The sequence below is a fragment of the Solanum stenotomum genome, chromosome 5 (genome assembly GCF_019186545.1).
Source record: "Solanum stenotomum isolate F172 chromosome 5, ASM1918654v1, whole genome shotgun sequence".
Taxonomy (NCBI): domain Eukaryota; kingdom Viridiplantae; phylum Streptophyta; class Magnoliopsida; order Solanales; family Solanaceae; genus Solanum; species Solanum stenotomum.
The window spans coordinates 49222378-49238018 of record NC_064286.1 but is presented as its reverse complement, the minus strand read 5'-3'; the positions used below and the strand labels follow the sequence as shown (position 1 = coordinate 49238018).

The window sequence follows — 15641 nt, the reverse complement described above, 5'->3', positions numbered from 1 at the left end:
TTTGTTGAATAGTTAATACAAACCTCCCATTGATAATTGACGCTTGCGTCACCCCTTAGATTTACTATGTTTTTATTCGATAATGTTTATAGCTATGACTGGTTAGAACTTAATTTTACTTTTATATTAATTCTCGAAACCACTCCCTGTGAGAACGATCCCAACCCTTGGTTGGGTTATATCACTACACGCGATCGTTTGGCACTTGAACCGAAATAGTGTCAGTTAATTATGTCGAACATCAAGACTTGATCATAATACCTGACCCAGGACCTAACTACTGACTTGTGTAGGGTGGATGAAAAGAAGATTTTTGTCTGGAGTATTGTGTGACAAAAAGGTGTCACCAAAACTTAAGGGCATGTTTTATATGTCTAATGGTGGTTAGACCAACTAAGTTGTATGGGGCGAGTTGTTGTCCAGTTAATAAAAACTCTCACGTTCAGACAATAAAAGATTCAAAGATGAGGATGATGCGCTGAATGTGTGGGCAACTAGGAGAAATAAGATTATAAATATAGACATTAACAAGATGCAAAAAATAGGGTTTAGAATATGGTTCAGACATGTGAAGAAGAGATGCACGGCTACTCCAATACGATGGTGCGAGATGTTAGCTATGAATGGTTTCAAGAGATGTAAAGGTAGGTCGAAGAAGCATTATGGAGGGGTGATTAGATAAGATGACACAATTGCAGCTTATTGTGGATGACATAGACTAGGATAGAAGGTTATAATTAGTAGGTAGTAGAGCATTGTCTTTCTCATCCTTATCTTGCTAGTAGTCATAGAATTTCTAATATAGTTTCTTGTCCTCCGATTTTCGTCATCTTGTACTTTGATTATCACACTATTTTATTGTAGTTACTGTTCCTTTTTTTTTTAGAATGCTATGTCATGTTTTCCTTAAAATTTGTTTTGATCCCAAGATAGGAGGTAAAAGTCCGTATACTCTTCTCTCAGCATAATTCACTTGTGAAATTACATATTATATATATATATATATATATATGTTTCTTTTTTCTTAAGCAAACTGTCAAGTCAGTGTGACTGTGTGTAAAAAGAAATGTACTATTTGTCTATACTTCGCTTATTTTCATCCGTGCGTGTAAAGTTCACATTTTTATGTGAACATTTGTTGGCATTGCCTTGTTATATTAATCTTTCTTTGCGCACAAGAAACAAATAGCCGCAAAAATTGAGGTGTACAAACTGAAAGATCTCTATAGTAGTGGAAAGAGTCAGAAAACACAAAATTCGTGATCAGCAAGAATATTATTTTTGAGATTAGTGTTATAAATAAACTTTTTATATTTGTGATTTAGGGGTGGCTCAATATAATTAAGAAAAAATGCTTTTTTTTATGTCTCCAAAGACGTCCTGTTATAAATAATCTTACTAAGAATAAATGAGAATTTTATACTTTAAGTTATTTCTTCTAATTATATAGAAATACGACATTTGTGTCAAAACCTAGCTATAACCAAAAGTGATAAAGTTGGCACTACATTTCCTTGTTAATAATTACTTAGTCCCCAAGGAAAAACCCTAAGATAAGGATAGTAAATATAGTTAAGAAATTCACACCATCAGCACACGCTACTACCAAAAAAAGAAGAATAAAGACAAGTTATTTTTATACTAATTTCGTTTCCTAAAAGATGAATCCCAATTCGACTAGGAAAAGGATTTTAACAAATTAAACACAATTATATAACGAAGAATCATTGGCCAAAACAAAATACAAAACTTCCATTTATTTATTTATATATAAATTATAAATTATATATACCTTTTGATATGTCTTCTCACATTCCACAAAGGTGATTTTCTTCTCTTTAATTTTCTCTTTTCTATCTACTGTTTTATATATTTTAAATTAGAAACAACTGGCAACTTTGTAGTAGTACTCAGTATTTTGGATTTATTGTGTGCTATTTTCTGATTTAGGTATTTGTTTCTCCTTCTTTGCTTAAAATTACAAAAGAAATTACTTAAAACTGTTTATACAATATGGATTTTTGTGTTAACAGGAAACTGAAAAGAAGGCGTAATGGATCTGATTCCATAGATGAGATTTTGTTAAGATGGAGAAATTTTAATACGGAGGTTAATTCGAACAATGAACAAGTGAAGAAGAAGAAGAAGAGAAAATCTCCGGGTAATGGATCAAACAAAGGTTGTATGCCAGGCAAAGGCGGTCCTGAGAATTCTGGTTGTAAATACAGAGGAGTAAGACAGAGGACTTGGGGTAAATGGGTGTCTGAAATTCGCGAGCCTATTTATATTAGTGGTGAGTATAAGAGCAAAGGAAAGAGACTTTGGCTTGGTACTTACTCGACTGCTGGTGACGCTGCTATTGCTTATGATGAAGCTGCTAAGGTTATGTATGGATCCAATGCCATACTTAATTTCCCCAATTATTGTGACTCGTTGAGTAATGCTAACATTACTCGAACATCTTCACTTGAATCGAGTGTTCAATCGTCTGTTGATCATGAAGATTTAGTTGTTGATGATGCAGAGAAGATTGAAATTGAATCGGTTTTCAAAACATCAGATGATGATGCTGGTATGGTTGTAAGTACAGATTTAAGTTATTATTATGCTAATAAAGGTTCACCTGCTCGTTGCTCGACTGATGAGGAATCACAACTTATCCCGGGGAAGAAATCCGAGATAGAATTAATTGATTTGGAGTGCAATTCGAGATTTTTTCCTAAATCTCATGTTAAAGTTGAGACACCTGTAATGGAAGAAGAAATTGACAAGGATGAATTTCTACATAACAATGTCTCAAACACGATAGACGTGGAGCCAACCGTCATGTTTAGCAAAGATGACTTCTCCAGGCCTGATGAAAATTGTAACTCCAATTATCAAATTGTGCTACGGGACATGGATTACTCGATGAATATATTGCAAGAACAACCATTGGATTTCAGGTCTTCTGAAAACCTGAATGAAGATGTGAGTACGCGTCTAGAATACATGGAGCATTTTCTAATGGATGATAATTGCTCAATGGAAGCAACAAATATATCAGACATATTTTCTTTGAAAGAGAACCATGATGAAGGTTTCGATTTTCAGAGGTTTTTAGAAGAATCATTTGATTTCAAACCAATGATTGTACCTCAAGAGTCTTCTGAGCTAAACTATACAAAGAATGAGGAGCAATTTGATTGTACATATGCATACAACCGGCAAATTGAGCTGCAGAACTCAGAGACAAATTCCGAGATTCGATCAGATGGAATTTGGAAGGAGCAAAACTTGGGTGCTTTCGGATTAGATGACTTTGGAGCAAGCAATAGTTGGCAACCAGAGGATAATATCGAAGATTTGTCTATATTCAGCTTTGATTTTGATGTATCATCATATATAAATGATATTAATTAGGAAAATATAATGTTTAAATTCATTATCCTTCTGATACTTTTGTAATTGTAGTCTACTACAATAGAGATTAGAAAGTTTATAATGGCCTCGTAAAATCATTAGGTGCTAACTTATTTTCTCATGTTTGATTGGTGATTGAAAAATATTGTCTAATATTTGGTTGGTGAATGAAGAAAATATTTTTGGCTAGAGAGTAGAAAATAACTTTTAGAAAAATAGTTTCTGACCTGCAAACCAACCTCGATAACCGATTCAGGACCTGATCCCAACACTCGAACCTGGACACGATCTTGATGATCGATTTGGGATCCGACCCCGACACTCAATCAGAGACGTGACCTCGATTCTCAACCTGAGACCCGATATTCGAACATGGACTTTACTCTGATCCCGACACCTGAAGAGCGACACGACCCCAACAACTCATCTAAGATCCGACCCAAGACACGACCCCAATTCTTGCGTGGGACTTAACATTTGAATTGGGACTCTACCCCGACCGCGACACCCAAACCTGAATACAACCCCGATAATTGAACTGGGACCTGACCTGGGATCCGTTCCCGACACCTGACCTCAACAAGTGATCCCAACCCGACCTCGACTCCCAACTTGGGTCTCGACTTTTGAATTGAGATCCAACTACGACAACTGATCCCGACTCTGACACTCTGATCTAGACATAACCTCGATGACCCGTTGGGATCCAACTTCGACACGCGATTCGAAAACTAACTTTTAACTCCTTAACCTAAGAATCAATACCCAAATCGAGACATAACATCTGAATTAGGACCTAACTTTCTAACCAAGACCCGATCCTGACACCCAATTCTAGACCTGACTTTATAAGAAGGACCCAACCCTAACTCAAGATTCGACCCAACTTTCGACTCCTGATCCGAGACTCAAACCTGAAGACTAATCCAAGACATGACCCTGAAATCTGACTTTCAAATCGATACCCGAACCAAACCCGACTTCCGAACCAGGACCTGACCCCAACACTTGGTGTGAGACCCTATCTTAATACCTGACCCATGACCTGATTTATGACATGTGCAGGGGTGGATGAAACGAAGATTTTTGTTTGGAGTTAGAGCTGTCAAAAAGGGCTGGCCCAGCCCCACCTGGCCCAAGCCTCACGGGCCAAGGAATTTGAAGGGCTAGGGCGGGTTGGTCCTTCATTCAGAAGGGCCTGAAAATGCTCAACCGAACCCAATCCCTAGAAAGGCCGAGGGCTGGGGTGGGATAGCCCTTCTTTTTTTCATTTTTTTTATTTTTTTCTTTTCAAACTTATAATTCTATAACATCAAGAAAATTAGAAGATTTTCAAATCAAACATGACAAACAATGGTGTTGTTTTAATAACACTAGCAAAAAATCTAGTGTAATTAGCATGTAACTCGCATATACCAGATACGCGAGCGAGATAAGAGAATGACAAGCAAGATTGGAGGCAGGCGAGGGCACGAGATTTGTCTATGCATCCTAGATACATGCAAATCTACTTGGATAGAATGTATCTAGAACATATTAACCTAATTTTTAAGTCCATATATTCTGAGATACATATATCTGGACGCACCAACATCTGGTAAGATTCATAATATTACAACATAGCCTATATTTAAGTAATTAGATTATATACTAGTGAGATTATTGTAAGTTACCCTTAAATAAAAAGTTTTGGCCCATGGGCCGACCCCGGCCTGGCCCCGATCAAGCCTCAAGGGCAAAAAGCTTATATGGGTCGGGCTTATAAGCCCTAGTTTTTAATGGGCTTGAAAAATCTTATCTCAACCTTACCCTAAAAACGAGTTGGGTTGGGTCGGCCTCATGGGCTAAGCCCGTTTTGACAGCTCTATCTGGGAGTATTGTGTGTCAAAAATATGTCACCAAAACTTAAGGACAAGTTTTATAGGTCTAATGGTGGCTAGACCAACTAAGTTGTATGGGGCGAGTTGTTGGACAGCTAATAAAAACTTTCACCTTTAGACAATAAAAGTTGCGAAAATGAGGATGATTAGGTGAATGTGTGGGCAACTAGGAGAAAGAAAACTATAAGTAAAGGCACTCGTGACAAGATGCGAAAAATAAGGTTGAGATGGTTCAGACATGTGAAGAGGAGATGTACGGATACTCTAGTGCGGGTGGGTGAGATCTCAGTTATGAATGGTTTCAGGAGACGTAAAGGTAGGTCGAAGAAGCATTGAGGAGAGGTGATTAGATAAGATGACACAATTGCAGCTTATTGTGGAAAACATAGATTAGAGTAGAAGGTTATAATTAGTAGGTAGTTGATCATTGTCTTGCTCATTCTTATCTTGTACTTCGGTTATCGCACTATTTTATTGCAGTTAATGTTCCTTCTTTTTTCTCTAGAATGTTATGTCATGCTTTCCTTAATATTTGTTTTGATATGCTTTTCCTTGAAGCGTGAGTATATTATAAACAACCTTTCTAACTCTCAATTCCACTACACATATTCCACTTAAACGATTACATTAAATATATATATTCTTTTAAAACGCTCTTAATAAATATTTTATTAAGCAAACTGTCGAGTTTGTATGACTGTAAAAAGAAACGTACAGTAAAACCTCTCTAAATTAATATAGGCGGGACTATGAAATATTATTATTTTGTAGATGTTTTACTTAAAAAGATAATATAAAAGGAAACATGACTGAGTTTTCAAAAAACCGATTAAACTTATGGTTTAAGAGAAATTGGGTTTCCAAAAGAATAGAGTCGCCACTTAATTTTTAGTAAAAAATCAAGAAAAAATACTTACGGTTTTCAAAAGACTTAAACAGATAAAATCAATTGGAAACAGGTTTGAAGTTCAATATACATTCCAAGAAGGTGTTAGGCCCTCGGAATGTCCGCTAACTTGCGGTTGACTGGCGATTTGACTAAAATGACTTTGACTAATTTTGAGAAATTTAACATAAGAATATTTAAATAAATTACAATATTTAACTAATTTTGAGAAAGTAATTAGATAAACGACACATTTTTCTTTTTTAGAGAAAAGAATTCAAAATGACACATTGGACTTGTGATACGAGTAATTAGAATTTCAATGAAACTAGATTAATTAAAATTTATTTAATTCATTTTTTTTAGATAATAATTTGAACCAATTAAAGCGTGAGACCATTTTAAATCAATTGATAAAAAGAGAACACACACAATTTTATTTTATTTTAGTTCATTTGAGAAAAATGTTAACTTAAAACCATTTAAATAAGCAAAATGATTAAAGGAAGAGACATTCAAAACATGTCCTTTTAAAAACAAAAGATTTAATTAAAATGAAACATGACCAATATATTTGATTAGTAAGATAAAACAAAAACAAATATAAGAATGTATTAAAGGTAAGCCAATGTAAAGAAATTAACTTATCGTTTGGGGAATTTAATTAGGTTAGTTAACAATTTAAAAGTTAGAGTCAACACGCAATAAACAATAAATAATCATAATTAAATAATTAAAGAGTAGGGAGAAATTGAATTTGTGCCTCCTTTTGGGCCAAATTCGCTGAAATTTGGGGCTTAGGCTCAATCCCGTTTTTGTATACACTGGTTGTATATCAACGTATATCATATGAATCCAGCCCATTCTTTTTGTATATAAGGCTGTATACCAAGTGTGTACAACCTAATTCAACTTCCAGAACACCTGTTTCAATTTTTGGACCTGTATATCGTTGTTTTTGACATGTATAGCATGTATACAAAATCTGTATACCAGCCTTTCCCTGCATTTTTGCTTCCATTTACCCTGTATTTTAGCTTCCCTTTCAACTTTATTGGATCGACGAGGCAGAATCGAACTTAGACTCGAAGATATGCCAAGAGGGAGTCCAAAAGGGACTCGAACGGAGTTCAAAGTGAACTCGGAGCAAATTTTCACATGCAAAGGGAGTGTGTCGAGATTAGTATTCGCACTTAAACTTATTCACAAGAGTAACACATTTTAATAAGAATACAATAAGGCATGATTTTGATTTATAACAAAGCAAGCTAGACATCTCACAACAAAATGAAGCCACTACCAATGTACACTTAGTGGATTCAAAGAGGTACAAATTAAGAAAGGAGAAGCGTACACTTGATAATAAGAAACCATATTTTTATTTAAGTTGATCAACAAAGAGACAAGTTGGAAACTTTAAAGAGGTGACTAAAGAACATACTGATCTTATTTGAGCTAATGAACCGTCGTGGCGGGTAAAGGTGCATATGGGCAGCAAGAAACAACAAGAAACAAGCTGGTGTTTATCACGTACTCAACTAAAAATTAAAATAAACAGGACATAGATGCGGCCAGTTGAGCGTAGAGCATATCCCTTTGGGTATTTGCAATTGAGAAATCATTTTGAGAACAATACAATGAAAAATTGGCCAATCCTAAAATAGAGCAAAGACATGGAAAATATATGCAACAGTGATCTTACATTTCCAAGCTTAGCACAAAACTGACGGAAAATAAATAAAAAAAGACTATCCCCTTTTGATCAAATTTATACACAATCTTTTATCGAGTTCTTAGTGCTAATTCAAATATCAAGGAAAAGACACGAAAAGCAAGATAGAAAGACCATAAATATATACAACATTTAGAATAAGCTCATATGACCCCATACAACTAATAGTAAAGCAAGCTAAACATCATAACTACGAGCAAAGAGGCCATGGCTGATGGTCTTGTATTTTATTTGTCCTAGCATATGAGTGAGATAATGGTTAGATATATAAACTTAAATGACATCCTGGGCTCTAAACTAAACAGTGACAATTGAAGTTGTAGACTGGCTAATCAACATTCTGCAGATTAACACATCCAGACAGCCTAGGACCATAAATATTCGCCCACTAACAGAGCATTAGACGATATCTATAATGAATACCATAACTAGGCAACCACTAATTTCGACAAAGGCGAGTAACATCTTAGTGTAAGTTAAACAAAATACCAAACTAAACTGAAATACCTTCCCCACACAACGACTCATTCGAAGAAAATCAAGCGATCATACCAGTGAAACATAAAATGAAATCAGAAGAAAACCAGTTGACTATGCTTATTTTGCAGTGACTAAAGACTTTAACCCCCACAAAATGAAAATACATGGCTCGAAACTAAGGAATATTGAATTAGAACAGATTATAGCTTTGGTCATGATATGCCAACAGCACACACAATATACAATAATTGGCATTCCAACCACATCGAGAGAAACGATAGACTATTTCGGACAATGACATAGCAATACACATACCATTCGGAAAGAAAGAATGAGAAATAGGAACGAAGATGTTACCTTTCCTGGAGCAGCGATACTAGGACAATAACGAACTGACCACGAAAGAGCTTCCACCACCACACGAGGCTCCGGCGAGATTTGAACGGACAGAACCTATCAAACAGGAAGTTTCAAGAACTTTTCGCTCAAGTGTATTCCTTCCTCCAAACTCTAGCTAATTTCAATACTTTCTCTAACTATTTTTCTAACACCAAATTTTCCAATTCCCCCCGAGCTCCCTCTAACAGTGAATAATATGCCACATATATAGAAGGAAAATTCGGGTTCTGAAAATGGGGGGAAACGGATAGAAATTCCAAATTCAAAAATTGAATTCCTTCACCAATTTGGACGAGCACCTTTTCCTTGAGACTTTGGCTCATTCCGAAAGGGGAAAGGAGACAGACGCATGCCTCTGTCTTGCTGTTGCGACATTAATGGGGATAGGGACGGGAGTTGGATGCTAACGTTGGGGGGACTTTCTGGGTTTCTTCGTGAACATTGGAGGAACATTGGGGCTGAATGTTGTTGTTAATGTGGGGTTGGGCCGGGTTAAAGGAAAAAGGAGTGGGCTGGGGCGTTGTATGTATTAATTTATTTGGGCCGGTTTTGTATTGGTTTGGGAAATTATTTAGTGGGCTGTGAGGTTGCTGTGGAGAGTGGACTGCTGGTCATTGGAGAATTGTTGGGCCTGGGTTATAAAGGGAATTGGGCCAATTTTTGGTATTAAGAAATGGCCTAAAATGGTTCTTAAATGGGTTTATGGTGAGGTAAGTTAGATTAAATTTAGGAAATAGCTTTAGAGATTAATTCGGCTAGAATCTAAATGAATTAATATTAATTAATTAACGAGCTTCTTAATCTTAACGAAGTAAAATAATTAACTTAATTATAAACTAATTACTTTAACAATATACACGACTAAATAACCAAATATTTAAATAAAGCTAAAATCCTTTCGAGACAACTTTTGAACATTCGTAAAATATACTAATTAGGCATATAATTATATAATAATTAACTTAATTATAAATTAACTACTTAACTCAAAATTGTAAACTATTAGATAACTAAACAAACTAACCAAATATCTAATTAAACAAAATCTTTTTGAGACGATTTTCCAATATTTATAAAATACACTAATTATATAAATAATTATATAAAAGACATATTATTATTTAAAAATTATAACAAGTGACAAACTATTTGAAACAACTTGCAAATTATTCTATTATATTTTTATTTTTATTTTTTTCGAAATTTCTAAAATTAATTACTTTAAAACATTTGAAAATTAAGAAGCTCGAAATTAATTATTATCGGGGAGGGTCAAAATTAGGTGTCAACAGTAGAGGTATTATTTAATCGATAAATTAATAATTGAGTGTTTTGAAACCAAAAAAATTGTTTAGGAATGAAATCTCAAAGAATTTGAAAGAACCCACTTGTGAAAACGTCATTCATGAACATGAGGTCATGATTAATTATCTCGGTTACCGCAATAAAATGAATGTTAATAACCTATTGAATAGGTGAAAATGATACATGTTCAGAGGTACAAAGCTTAGAACAAATTGTGGATATCATTGAAAAAACAATGTTGATGATAAAGTTGAAGATGATACAATACATTTGGAACCAGTTACACATGAGGAAACACTTGCATCTAAAACTCTTCACAATTTTATGGTGCAACAAGAAAAGACAACACCGAAACTTTTGGATGCAATAAGAAAAGTTAGAGATGAGCTTCAATTAGATTTAAATTTTAACAAAAAAACAGAACATGATAGAATCATATTTCACTAAATTTTCTTAGATATACCTGTACTTTTAAAGAATTATTAGTTTATAATATTATTGGGACCATATATTTATATAGGGGTCTTCTGAAAATATATTATCTTATTATCTTATCGAAATGAGTGATTTTTTCCATTGGCTAAGTCGGGATCGGATGAAATTATTATCTTAGAAAGATTATTAATTAATCGAGTATTAATTTAATGAGATTTTACTATAGGAGTTTGTTTTGGATGTAATTGGGGTTACAGAAATTGCAAGAGGGTCAATTTATCATCACAAATCAGTACATATTCTATATTTTATTTATCTGTACTTTGCTTATTTTCAACTGTGCGTGTACACTACAAAAAAACCCTANTGGTAAGTACTGCATCATCCTTAAACTAGAGGTCTCAGGTTCGATTCCCCTCGGATATGGAGTCGTCTTTGTTAGGGAGCGCTTTACTCCCCAATGTGGGACTTCCTGGCGTGAATCCAGATTTAGTCGGGCTCTGGTGTGGGGTACCGGACACCAGATGGGAAACCAAAAAAATAAAAGTATTTAAAATTTATTGATAAATTACCAACAAAAATTTACTATAATTACCAACGGAATCGAATAATGAAGAAAAAAAATTACTAACTCCTTTTCAATTCGTTAGTAAAGGTACTAACGATAGACTAATCAAAAATTAGTTGGTGAATTTACCAACAGAAATTTCAGGGCCATGTTTCAAAATTTTGTAACAACATCTTTGGGTGTTTACCAACCGATTTTTTGTTGGTAAATCGGTTGGTAAGTTTACCAACAAATTAAAATTGGTTGGTAATATTTACCGACGAGCCTTTTAGCAACAAATTAATATAAGTTGGCATTTGGTTGGTAACTCAATTTGCCAACCAAGTTGATCAATTTACCAACTAATTTTTTTGTTGGTAATTGGGGTTCCTTTTGTAGTGGTAAAGTGTAAACTACACATTTTTTTATGTGAACTTTTGGCATTGCCTTGTTATATCTATTTTTTTTGGCGCACAAGAAACAAATAGCCACAAAAATTGTGGTGTACAAAATGAAAGATCTCTATAGTACTGGAAAGAGTCAGAAAACACAGCATTCATGGTCACCAAGAATATTTTTTTGAGATTATAGTGATATAAATAAACTCTAATAAAAATTATTAAAAAAAAGTGATAATTGTACTCACAGTATTTGATATGTTATTATTGTGAAAAGGTCATTTTCGGATATGATTTTAAGAAATTTTCTATGTTACTTATATTGTTTATTCTCTCACCAGTATACATTGAATGTTTTAAATAAATAATATTTGATTATTAAGAAACAATAAATATTATGCATAATAAATTTATTTTTACAATGAATCATTAAATTCTTAAATTTATTTTACAATGATTGATTTAACAAAAAAAAATTACAATGAATCATACACATAGTACTTTATGTGTAATGAATTTATTTTTATGTGAATATATGATACATAAATTAGTAAGATACAATGATTTTGATATAATCAAAAATCAACTTTCATTAAATTTCTAAAAACTCTTTAAACTAACAAGTATTAATTTATTGGATTAAATAATACACCTACAAAATAATAATATTTCATGGTCCCACCAATATTAATATTTTAATGTAATTGCCACTACATTATTTGTACATTTATTTCATTTCCTAAAAAGTGAATCCCAATTCGACTAGGAAAAATGATTTCAACAATTCATCATCATATAAATATACCACAAATCATTGGCCAAACCAAAATACAAAACTTCCAATCAAAGTTTATTTATTTATTTATATATAAATTATATATACTATAATATACTTTTCATGTCTTCTCACATTCCACAAAGGTGATTTCTTCTCTTATATTTTCTCCTTTTTATAAATTTTAAATTAAATAAATAGAAACAACTGCCAACTTTGTATTTGAATTTATTGTGTGCTATTTTCTGATTTAGCACACAATATATTTTTATAAAATTGATTTCAAGCCATCTTTTTATTGATTAATCATAAACTATTTATATGACCATAAATTTTTGTGTTAATAGGAAACTGAAAAGAAAGTGTAATAGATCAAAGGAGATTTTGTTAAGATGGAGAAATTTTAACGAAGAGGTTAATTCGAACGATGAACAAGCGAAGAAGAAGAGAAAATCTCCGGGTAATGGATCAAAAAGAGGTTGTATGACAGTCCAGAGAATTCGAGTTGTAAATACAGAGGAGTAAGGCAGAGGACTTGGGGTAAATGGGTGGCTGAAATTTGCGAACCTGTTTATATTAGTGGTGAGTATAAGAGCAAAGGAAAGTGACTTTGGCTTGGTACTTACTCGACGCTGATATTGCTTATGATGAAGCTGCTAAGGTTATGTATGGATCCAATGCCATACTTAATTGTTGTGACTCGTCAAGTAATAGTAACATTACTCGAACATCGAGTGGTCAATCATCTGTTGATCATGAAGATTTAGTGCTTGATGCATGGTTCAAAGAATGTTGAAATTGAGTTAGATTTGAAAACATCAGATGATGGTGGTGTGATTATGCTAATCATGGTTCACCTGCTTGTTCCTGGACTGAAGTGGACTTGGAAGTAATCATGGAGGAGATAGAATTAACTGATACAGACGTGAAGTGGACTTGGAAGCAATTGGATAAAAAAAGTAATTCTAGATTGGAAGACAAATGGATTTACATAAATCCTAGCATAAATTTTAGGTTTATGGTTCGTGCAACAATCTCAAGTTAATACATAATAATAATCGAACCAATGGACTAGGTTTCGACACAAAATTTCATATATATTTAATGAATTTTTTTAAATATAAATACATAGTCTAGAAAAAATTACTAGTGAACTCGTAACTAATTGTTATAAATCCGCCTTCAATACATCCCCAATTCAACTAAGAAAATTGAGTAGAGTAGCCTGAAAAAAACGTTTCTTTACAGGCACCCGCAGATATAAATTTGCAATTGATCTCCCTTCTTGTTTATCTGTATTTCATGGACAGGATGAGTTCGGCAAAATTGGCGTTAGCTTTAACTTAAATTTTGTATTTGAGTTTAAAAGTTTTCAGGAATCCACTGCGCTGTGTTATTTAATATTCAGAACTTATAAAAAATCAAAATTCTAATTTCAACTTTATTGGTACTCAAAAGTAGAGATTCACCTATGAATTCGGCAAAACTAACAACGTATTTATACTTAAAAAATGTACTTAATATGTAAAATTAATTTATTAGGAATCCACTAAGCTGCACAATTTAGTATCCAAAAATTATAAACTCAAAATTTCTACCTCAGCTTTATTGGTACTCAAACTGAATTCAGCAAAAGTACTAGCTAACTTTAACTACTTAAATTTTGTATTTGTGTTAAAAAATCTATTTAATATGTAACATTAATTTATCAAGAATTCACTAAACTTCTTTTTATGATATTGAAAACTCACCAACTAAAAATTCTAATTTCACCTCCATTGATATGATACTCAATTTGTTTTGACAACAATTTTATTACCCATAGAAACAAAAGCTACAAACCAAATATGCGAGGGTCATGTGAATATATACATGTTTTTTATTTGACGGTCTTCACTCACTCACAATTCTAGCATGTGAATATATATATGTCTTACGATTGTTTTTCTAAAAACTTATTTTTGAAAACTAACAAAAACCAAATATTAATGTCACCTTGATATTATCATCCACTTGCCATTGTATTTTAGTGAAGCATTTAAAGGAAAACGTGGAACCATAACCACCTTAAATTAAAGCTAGCAAATAAATACTGTCTGAAATTTGGTATTTACTTTTCAGTCTGCGTAATCAGATTATAAAATTAATACTATATGCTGAAAAAAAATAATCATTCATGCTAATCATATACTTTATGTTGCTCAAATTTTTCAAAAGTATACTATTTTTGAAAGATTAGATACATACCAATCAACACTTATTTGAGGAATTCGAGCAATGTAGCTAATGCTTTTTTCGTTTATTTTTATTTTTCATTTTTGAACTTGGCATATTCATTAAAAAAATAATGAATTGACATAACTAGTTTACTATATTATTCCTATTAAATGATGTTTAATATTAAGTATTAAAACGAAAAAATAGATAATTAATGCTAAGGATAAAACATGAAAAAATAACAAGTTTTTTTAAATATGTTAGAAATAACAACTAAAAATTAAAATCCATTTTAAAAGAGTAAACAAATGAAAGTGAACGAATGAAACGATTAATGGTAGGTAAGCATTTAAACTAAGCATAGGAAAATATGAACACTAACCTAATAATGGACCAATTATAACCTTCTACACTTCCTAGTGGATCGGGCCGGGCTGGTTGGAAGTCATCCCAGTCCAATCCATTAGGAGGCATAGGCTTAATAGGTGGGTCTTAAAGAGCCTAGTTCGGGCTCGGGCTAGGGCTCAGGTGCAGGCTGGTCTCATCAGGAGCCTAGATCGGTACTGTGGGCCCAACACATACAGAACCTCCTAACTAGGCCTTCACCCTCTATCCCCTTTCGGGGGTTCCAAGCTCAACCTTATCTAATTAGCGGTCAGTCAACCACTTAACATTCTTACCTTCCGCAAAGTATCATATACAAATTTATAAAATGTACCTAATTAATCAGCACATCACATGTTGCGCTCTTGCAACTGAAGCAAACATCATCATAACATATTTAGCATGAAAGATCAACATGAAGCAACAAAAGCGAGCATGAAGAAGCCATAAAACTCAAGATGGATAGCGCTATAGATAGCCATTAAGATGTATTCATGGTGCTATCCCTCCTGAGCTTTATAGATTCTCCATACCATTTCCACAAGAACAACATACATAGTTTATCTCCAACACATATACATATATATTGAGTGAGAAAATGAATGGCAAAAGGAGAAAGAAGTACCAATTAAAAGATATATAGATAAATGTATGGTTGGGAAGTGTTAAAAGGGGAGGGGGGCCTATTTATAGTAGCAAAAGTAACATGGGAATTAACTAAGTATCAACATGTGTAGGTAAACATTTTTTTGTCTCTAAATTGGACTGATTTTTCCTTTTGGTCATTATTTGCAAAAAATA

The 15641-nt window shown here is 33.2% G+C and overlaps 1 protein-coding gene across 1 annotated transcript; it reads left to right on the top strand.

The window, feature by feature from the left end:
- Positions 1-1756: 1756 nt before the first annotated feature.
- On the top strand, positions 1757-3466 carry LOC125865263 (uncharacterized). Its single transcript, XM_049545465.1, has 2 exons — positions 1757-1823; positions 2034-3466. The coding sequence occupies exons 1-2, from the start codon at positions 1801-1803 to the stop codon at positions 3400-3402; spliced, it is 1392 nt and encodes a 463-aa protein (XP_049401422.1). The 5' UTR covers positions 1757-1800; the 3' UTR covers positions 3403-3466.
- Positions 3467-15641: the final 12175 nt, after the last annotated feature.